General features: G+C 32.3%; 1 protein-coding gene across 9 annotated transcripts; it reads left to right on the forward strand.

The window, feature by feature from the left end:
- The first annotated feature begins 214 nt into the window (after positions 1-214).
- On the forward strand, positions 215-8,640 carry LOC114286123 (boron transporter 4). 9 transcript variants are annotated; one of them, XM_082877888.1, is made up of 15 exons: positions 215-331; positions 449-569; positions 703-865; positions 2,370-2,393; positions 2,828-2,866; positions 3,250-3,423; positions 3,520-3,615; positions 4,000-4,154; positions 4,318-4,488; positions 4,599-4,693; positions 6,459-6,560; positions 7,684-7,743; positions 7,830-7,896; positions 8,031-8,095; positions 8,464-8,640. In XM_082877888.1, exons 2-8 carry the CDS (start codon positions 490-492, stop codon positions 4,015-4,017), a joined length of 594 nt encoding a protein of 197 aa, XP_082734014.1. In that variant the 5' UTR covers positions 215-331; positions 449-489; the 3' UTR covers positions 4,018-4,154; positions 4,318-4,488; positions 4,599-4,693; positions 6,459-6,560; positions 7,684-7,743; positions 7,830-7,896; positions 8,031-8,095; positions 8,464-8,640. The 9 variants fall into 9 exon arrangements, with proteins under 9 accessions (XP_082734014.1, XP_082734015.1, XP_082734013.1 ...); XM_082877889.1 differs by having other exon boundaries at positions 4,621-4,693; XM_082877887.1 differs by having other exon boundaries at positions 4,283-4,693.
- The last annotated feature ends 514 nt before the right edge of the window (positions 8,641-9,154 follow it).

Here is a 9,154-nt window from a genome sequence, read left to right on the forward strand (position 1 = left end):
ATTTTCTGTCAATTAATTTTTTTGTCAATTAATTTTTTAAGCCTGTATAAATATTAAAAATATTTAAAAAAATTAAAATATTAAAAATATTTCAAAAATTAAATATTAAGAATATTTCAAAAATCAAAATATTAAAAATATTGAGAAAATCTAAGCCAAACAAAACCTTAATTTCCCCCAATTTTTTCCCCGTCTTTCCCTCTTTTTTTTTTTCATTTCCTTTCAGGTTTGTAGAGCCCTAAGTTTCGAAACAACACAGTCTCTCTCTCTCTCTTTCTCTCACTCTCACTCACGGAGGCGGGAGGCGATCTCCCTACTTTTCTGTTCTTGGGTTTGATCTTTAATCCTTATATAAATTCCTTTAATCCTTTTTCACTGTTCTGTAGCTGATCTCACTACCTCACTGTTCTTGAGTTTTGATCTAATATCTGGTGTTGTTAAATTAAAGGTTATTAACTCCTCCTGACACCCCTCTCTTCCCTTCTCTGGATGATGAGACGCCTCTGGTTACACTTGCTCAGAGGGGAAGACCTCAAAGTCAACCCATCACAATATCAAGATCATCCACGGTAGGTCATTGTTCATGTCAATGGGATGAATATTCATCGTTTATTTACTTGTATCTGTCAATGGTGTCTACTGCTCATGTATTCCTTTAACATTTTTTATACCATAATGCATCTAATGTGTATCTTATTGTAGATGGAGAAGAATCGCAAAAGTAGTAGAGGTCTCTCTGTGGCGCCGATGGAGATCTCTCTGCAGAGCGCCACTGACAACTGCGGCGCCGATACCTCAGAGCAAAACGGCATCGTCTCAGGGCCGCCGCCGCCACCACTCGCCGAAGACAAAGTTCTTGTCTCAGGTCACATACGATTCGATCCCTCAATTTCTGTTTGTTTAATCGAACAATTTCATGGTGTTTTCAAGCTTCAAGTTTCAACTTTTTTTCTTGTTTTAGTCAAAGTTTGCTTAAAACCCTCAAGCACAGCTCGGATCGAAGATGTCCGCTCAGCTGTTGAGATGTACGCTTTTATATATGATTTTTTGTGCTAGTTTTGAACGCTGAGCTCAATCTTTTATATTGGCCATTTTGGTATTCTGTTTTCTAGATGTCAACTCTTTACAATCTAAGATATTCAGGAGTAAACAATGAAATATTAGCAGGACTTTTGAGAGCTTTACTAAAACAGGCAAGAATTTTGGTTCTTGATGAAGCCACTGCTTTAGTTTATTCAACTATAGATAATCTTATCCAGAAGATCATCTGAACAGAGTTTCGGGACTGCACTGTGTGCACTATTGCTCATCGTATCCCAACTGTTATTGACAGTGATCTAGTTCTGGTCCTCAGTGATGGTGCGTACACTATACTTCCTATTTTTTCTTCCATTTAGTGGACATAAGTGTTGTAGCAATCTGTAGAACTTTTTCCTAAGAATTTTAGTATAATTTACTTTTGGTAATGTTATTAATTTTCACGAGTATCCAAAAATTTGTCATTTCTTTTTCTTTTAAACTTTTGACAAGACAAATTAAGTTAGTAAAAGGCTCTAGAAGAGAAAGTTGCCCTTGTAGATTTGTAGGAACAATATCAACACCCACAACTCTTTAGATATCTTACGATGAATAATTCCCTGACTCTGCATCTTCTTTTTCACTAGTAACACCAACTAAGCACAATGCGTTTGCATTGAATCAAATTTTCCAGGATTCATCAATTTTTTTTGATGTTCTTGAAATGATGAAAACTCAAGGAGATTATGGTATACAAGAGTATATATCTAATCTTGATCCTCAGTATATGCAGGTGAATATGTATCTTGATTAAGAGTTAACTTTTAGGATGTAAATAAGGGTTTGAGAGAGTTGGTGGTCTTCGAAGTCAAAGTCTTAGGTTTGATATTTAGAATGTATCTTGATCCTCTTGTGACTTGTCCCATCAAATTTATTAACGTAATGTTTCTACAACTCCAAGGTTGTTTGTACGGTCGATCTTTATTTATTTTTCAGAGAAGTGTGATTGCTTTGTATTGTTGTTTTGAAATTATTGTGGGTTTGCGCAATCCATATGTTGACATGATTTTGGCTGATGGCATCACACTCCTTCACAATGATCTTCAGGTAGCTTTACTTGTTTACAACTAATTGCCTTCAAAGTGATTGGTTGATCAGGTTACTGGAATTTTTAGTTTAAATGATTATATGAGGAACATCATCTTCAAGCATTATGCTTATAATTTTAGTAGCGTGTTATGGCTCATTATAAATTCATTTTTCAATGGTTTTGGAATTTTTATTTCTTTTTAGAAACTAGAATTATCTCTTAACTTGGTTAAATGACATTTGAATATTTGTTTTCTTGGCAGGTGGATCCCCAAGATATTGTTATGGTATGTGGATATATTTAGATACTCTGAACCTGTTACAAATCATAAAACACAATGATTTATATAATTACACTGTTCTGAAAATTTTGTCATGTAGGATTAAATTTTTTATCCTTTGATCTGTGATAAACTCTAAAATTTCAAAGAATTTGCAGAATTCCTTGGAAGAGTGTGGTAGAAGTAGTTTTTATTTTTTTATTTTTTTAAAGATCTTAATTTGTTGTTTTAATGTAAAATTTAGAAACATAATCAATTGCTAGACCATATTAACTGTCCTCAATTGCTCTTGATTGGACATATCTCATCCAAGAGTTCACAAATAAAACAAGGTGGTTTTCTCTGTTTTGAAGTTGTTGGAAAGCTAATTGCATAATTTGAAAATGCTGCCTCTGGGGCTTTACATACTATTTGATATTTTAACTTGAGTTTATATGCAGGTAATGTTGTTTTTCATCTGGGGTTTTGATCGTTCCAAGGTTGCAATTTTTTTTTTTCTTCATTTCTTATCAAAACTTTAGTCTTACAATTTGTGAGGCTTTTGGTTTTGCTTCGATTGTTATTATTATTATTATTATTATTCTGTGAATCTGCATCTTTGTGAGGCTCTTTAGCCTTTTTCCTTGGGTATCTGCATCTTTGTACCATTGGACTGTTATCAAGGTAAAGCTCTATAGCCTATAGTGTAGGCCTAATGGAGAATAATGCCACCAATCCAAATCCAATAATGGCCTTCATGAACTTCCAACCAATCTATGACTGTCCATCAAGTCCCCTTTTAGTCTATATCTTTAACCAAATGTTATCTATTCATTCTGAACATTTTGTACATTGGATGATTATTTTTACACCATAACTGCAGGATATGGCCAAAGTTCCTCTCGCTTACATCTTTGCTGCCTTTATTCCAGCTGTAATGATAGCAAGGCTTTACTTCTTTGACCACAGTGTTGCTTCACAGATGGCGCAACAAAAAGAGTTCAATCTCAAGAATTCTTCTGCTTACCATTATGACATCATCTTGTTGGGATTCATGGTATATACAATTGGACTTCTCCTATTCCTAGTAGTTGTTCTTATCTGCTTTGCTTTACCTAGAGCTTATGTTTTCTTCTAATTTATGTGTTATCAGACTTTGCTTTGTGGACTGATTGGACTTCCTCCTTCAAATGGGGTCATCCCACAGTCTCTGATGCACACCAAGAGCCTAGCTGCTCTCAAACGGAAGGTAGACGTAAAAAATTAAAAAAAATTGAGGAATTATTTACTTATACCCTGATCTGCTTTTAGGTCCGGTTGTTGAACTTATTCTCTCGTGTTTTTGGGATGTTGAATTGTGCATTTTGTCTATATATGTCTTAAGTTTTCCTTATCTAGCATATGTTTGTCGGCATTTAGGTTTATCCATATGCAAAACCTTTAGGTTCAGCATCAATTACTCAATTGTTGTGGTAATTAATTCTTGAAGCGTTAGAAACAATGCTGGAATCCTGAGAGTTTATTTTCCTTCCCTGTATTTCACTATTTCTTTGGCATAGTATTCCTGGAATTAGCACATAGATTTCTCCTAGAAAAAATTCTGATTTCTGGGTTATTTTCGAACCTATTACAGCTATGGAGAAGCATATGATAAGATTCAATATCAACCAAGTGAGCAATTACAGCTATGGAGAAGCTGAGGCATTGACTGATGATATTGAAGAAGAGAGTCAAATTTTTTGGGAGGTCTTGAGGATCAAAAAGATTATTGATAATTGTCAAGATGAGGTTTATCTTCATAACTTCTACTGAATCTTTCTCTTTTATGTGAATTTAATTTTCATTTCTGTATTTTGTTGCTTTTTAAAGTTTTTTTTTTTGTAAGAACTTTGACTGATAAATGGGAGATTAAACAGAAATTAAGCAGAAATTCCTTGTTACATTGTGCCAGAGCGTGCAACTCATCAATGAACAAAATAATGGACCTTTGCTTTGCTTAACTTCATCAACCAGTAAAATGCTGAATAGAATCAAATAGAATCAAGCATAGTAACGGGGAAAAGAAGGAAAACATCACATCAATTTCAAATGACAAAATCCAGAGCAAGGAAAATTCTGATAGGTAGTGTTGATAGGTAGTGTTCAGATTTACAACTCTTGAAAATGCTTTATCACTTCCATCTCTTGGTTTAAAAACTTATTTTCATTGCTTCTATCTGTTGCAATGAGGAGCATTTTGAACATGCGTTTGAAGGGGTATCTAATAGAAGGAAAAGTCTGGTTCTCAATGAAGATCTGGAAGGACAAATTAAGGGTCTATATGAAAAGTGAGTGTCATTTCATGCATATGTTTTATATTGCAAATATTTGATCATGAATTGCCATTGTAATTATAACATATACATTTTAATCATGATAGAATTTAAACATATTAAGTTGCATTTTCAATTATTTGACTTGTATTATCGAAGTGATTGAGCCGTTGCTCTTTGAAATTCTAGATGTACTCTCCATTATGTTTGGAACTTAGAATTAGTAGCATTAGCGATGATTAATTCCTAAAAATGAAGTGGTTATATATATTTTTCTTTCTGACTCCTCTTTCCTTGAGTTATGTTATACGATTCTTTTGATTTATTCTATTTTCATAATGTATTTTTTGATTGTATTTTTTTGATTCTAGCGGTTTTTGAATTAATTTTTATTTTTATTTTTCAGGTCAAAATTTTTTTGGAGAGATGCAAAATATGGTCAAAGAATTTAAGAATTTAGTTTTTTTTTTTTTTTAATATATGTAATCGCAGTTATTTTTTTTTTTATTAATTCCTTTGTATATACTTTTGAACATTTAACTTTTATTTATGAAATATATGACGTTATTCCATTCAATATATGGTGGTGATTCAAAATATAGTATATATTGTGTATTACATTCTTCAAATGCGCGTACAAAAATAATATTGATTATTTTTTAAATATGTCGAATTCTTTTTTTTATCACATGTTTTATTAATTATTAATCACACTTAAAAGATGTGATTTAAATGTTATTAATCACACTTAAAAGATGTGATGTAAATATTTTTAATCACACTTAAAAGATTTTTAGATCACACTTAAAAGATGTGATCTAAATGTTATTAATCACACTTAAAAGATGTGATCTAAATGTTTTTTATCACACTTAAAAAAAATTTAGATCACACTTAAAAGATGTGATCTAAATGTCTTTAATCACACTTAAAAGATGTGATGAATCATTTTTTTAATGACACTTAAAAAGTGTGATTAAAAATGACTCTTTTTAATCATACTCTCAAAGATCACACTTCAATAAAACTTAAAAAGTGTGATTAAAAAACATACATCACACAAAAAAAGTGTGATCTTTATCTATATTTGTAGGCAAGGAGTATGGGTGTTCAATATAGATATGACACTCTTCTAAAGGTATTTGTGCTTCATAGGTGAATCGCTGCCTTGGATGCTATTCTTTTAAAGGAAACCTAACTATTTAATGTTTACATAAACTTTAACTGGCTAGAGTTTTTGAGTTTGCAACTCACTGATAGGTGTTGATAATGCTTGCTTTTCTTGAATTGTATTAGTTGTATGTTGTTTCTTTAATGCTCTATTTGATTGTTTCCTCCTCAGCTTAGTGAGGAAGGGCCGTGTGAAGAACTTAGCGGAGATGGAAACCTCTAAAAAAAACAGTTGAGGTCTTTAGTTATAATGTGGGAGAAGCATGGGAGGCACCACTAGAGGATTAAATCCATGAGTTGAAGTAATTTTGTTTTGCAATTTTGGCTTAGTCTAATCACATAATTGACAGTGTTTTTTACTGTAATGTAAAGCGTCAAATGCATGGATTGGTGGGCTATGCCCCCCCCAAACTCATCAGATTAGGTCCTCAAAGGACATGACTGCAATTAGTTTCTTCTTTCTGTTTGCAAATGAAAATCATAATCGGTTCTCTGAAGAGCAATTGGAAATGGATGCTTTTTCTGGTGATGTCAAATAGATATTTCATATTTTGCAACTTTGGGATATGTGGAATATTCTGCAGTTGTTGATTTTCTTTGTCAATCGCAGGGTCAGAAATCTTTGGCATTGGATACTGCAATCGGGATGTGGCAGTTGCTTTTTGAAGAAAAGCAGTGGCCATTGGTTGATCACTGGTGCCAGTTCTTGCAGGTAGCCTAATGGAACATATATTCGGCAAATTTTAAAAATTTTCTACAAATTTGCATGGGAGCTGGTGAATTATCCTAACTTGTGATGTGTATTTGGTAATCATTAATTCATATATTCCCCGAGTATTTCCTGATTTTTGTTAATATTGTGATGCTGGATGGAAGAGAAAATTGAAACCAAAAGAAAAAGAAAAGAAAATAACGAAACTGAACAATAGCAATTCTCCAAGCTCAATCTTATTCTTCAATATCAATTCAAATATGACAAATTCATTACATAGAAGCCTATTTATAGGCATCCTACGAAACCTTAATTGAAGTTACTAAATATACTCATTACGATAGGATTTACAATATGAAAATCCTAATTTAATAAATGAAACCCAATAAATCATATATAAGAAAATAATACTAAAGTAAATCCATAATCTTCAATTTATGCTCATCCAATGTCTTCATGTTCCTCGTCACATTGGTCTATTGATGTCATACAAATTGGCCACCCATTAGCTCTATAAGAAGGTTTGGGGTTGTTGGAGTGGGGAAAGGTTCTAGTTTTCTCCCTTCATGTTGAGTTTCCGTTACTGGAGAGACAAGCTGTCCTGGAAGGGCTATGGCTACAGAAGTGTGATATGTCCAGCATGAACTTCCAAGCAAAAGCTTTGAATTTTAGCCCAAATAACTACATATGAGTTGGGAAATTTATGAATCCTGATGAAGCGAAAGTGTGTGATGCACCAGGCTAATGATGTTAGTGACTATGCTTGATTATAACGGCTTCCTTTTGCATAGAGATACGAAAGGTATGGAAATCTTATGATATAATTTTTAAGGGGAAAAAACCATGATTTAGTTCATTGCTCGCTGCTTCTTCATGTTTTATTAATAGTGTTTTTAACAAAATTTTTGTATGGTTACTCGCTCTTTTCTCGGTTGCTAAGAAACTTGTCATGATTTATAGGGTATTATTTACTTTATTATGTTTGTGAATTTGTTCATATTGAGTTGCTGAAGTTTGGTTAAATTACTGGTTGAACTCCCTAGAATCTGCCTTCATTTGACATTTTCAGATTTCCATCTAACATATATGTCAAATTTTCTGGTTTGGTTGGAACTCAATTCAGGCCCGGCATAATAAAGCAATCTCTAGGGACACCTGGTCTCAACTACTGGAATTTACGAGGGTGAGATATCAACCAATAACTTACATGCTCAAAGCTGATGCACAGATGCATATTCATTTAATTGTTTCTCTAATTGCATCCACCAGAACCATGAAATAATTTACCTCCCTGAGCCACTAGTCCTATGCTGACACACTTCATACGCTTGGCCAGGTATTTTGAGATAATAATGTATTTTCTTTATGATTTTTCATACGCTTGTGCCAGCTGTTAGTGTTTGAACTTATTCTTTGGTAGATAGACATGCATGAAATGGGTAACTGTTTTCTCTTCTTTTTCATCCAAAGGTGCAAAAGAAAATGCAGCCTCTGCATCTCCAAAACCTGCTACTGCTGGTGATAGTAACTGCAATGTATGTTCTCCCCCCCCCCCCTCCACCAAAAAAAAATGGAGTAAATTCTTGAGTTTTTATTTATTTATTTATGGGTACCTAGAATTATGGTTCAATAGTAATAATAATATACATTCACAAAAATATCGTACACAAGCTGTATTGAGATTTATCATTTTTAAATACTGTGCTCATTAGTGACCTCCAAATTACAATGTCATTGACACTGAGCTGCTATGACATCTAATTGTTAACAAGGAAGTTACTTTCAAAAGGATTAAGATCAAGCAAAAATGATTAATGTTCCTATTTTGGTTTGCTGAATTAACGTTTTAGTTTATTCATATGCATCAGCGGTTTCTGGATTAATTTGTGTTTTCATTTTTCAGGTTAGAAATTTTTTGGAGATGCAAAATATGGTCCAAGAATTGAAGAACTTAGTTTTTTAAGTTTTTTCATTTTTTAATATATGTAAGCATAGTTAATTTTTATTTATTTAATTCCTTTGTATATACTTTTGAATATTTAATTTTCATTTATGAAGTATATGACGTTATTCTATTCAATATGTGGTTATGATTCAAAATATAGTATATAGTGTGTATTACATTCTTCAAATGTGCATACAAAAATAATATTGGTTATGATTCAAATTATAGTATATAGAAGGTTTTTTTTGTCTCTTATTTGGCTTAGGTGGATGATTAATTTTGTCATAAATTTTTTATTTCATCGCTAAATGAATTTGTCATGACAAAAAATATTGTCACATTTTGTCACTATTACCCCAATGTGTGACGAATTTTTTTTGACATTATTTCATCATTTTTAATGATGAATTTGTTTTTATCTCTATTGGTAGCTTCTTTGACAAAAAATTTTCGTCTTCGTTTATATTAAACGTGACAAAATTATTTCATCTCTATTTTTTATATTTATGACAAAATACTTTTGTTTCTAATTTCTTCTTTAATGACAAAATATTTTGTCGCTAATTACTTGCAAGTATGTTCTCAACAGAGTATATTGGAGACAAAAAAATTCGTCACAAATTTATCATTTTTAATGATGAATTTGTTT

The sequence above is a fragment of the Camellia sinensis genome, chromosome 7 (assembly GCF_055761805.1).
Source record: "Camellia sinensis isolate YWXY chromosome 7, ASM5576180v1, whole genome shotgun sequence".
Classification (NCBI taxonomy): domain Eukaryota; kingdom Viridiplantae; phylum Streptophyta; class Magnoliopsida; order Ericales; family Theaceae; genus Camellia; species Camellia sinensis.

What these genes read in the sequence shown, in the direction of transcription:
- LOC114286123 (XM_082877887.1), top strand. Translation starts at nt 490, where the DNA reads ATGATGAGACGCCTCTGGTTACACTTGCTCAGAGGGGAAGACCTCAAA. An exon ending in GGGGTTTTGATCGTTCCAAG is followed by an intron (nt 2,867 to 3,249) that starts GTTGCAATTTTT and finishes CCATAACTGCAG; the next exon opens with GATATGGCCAAAGTTCCTCT. An exon ending in TCATCTTGTTGGGATTCATG is followed by an intron (nt 3,424 to 3,519) that starts GTATATACAATT and finishes ATGTGTTATCAG; the next exon opens with ACTTTGCTTTGTGGACTGAT.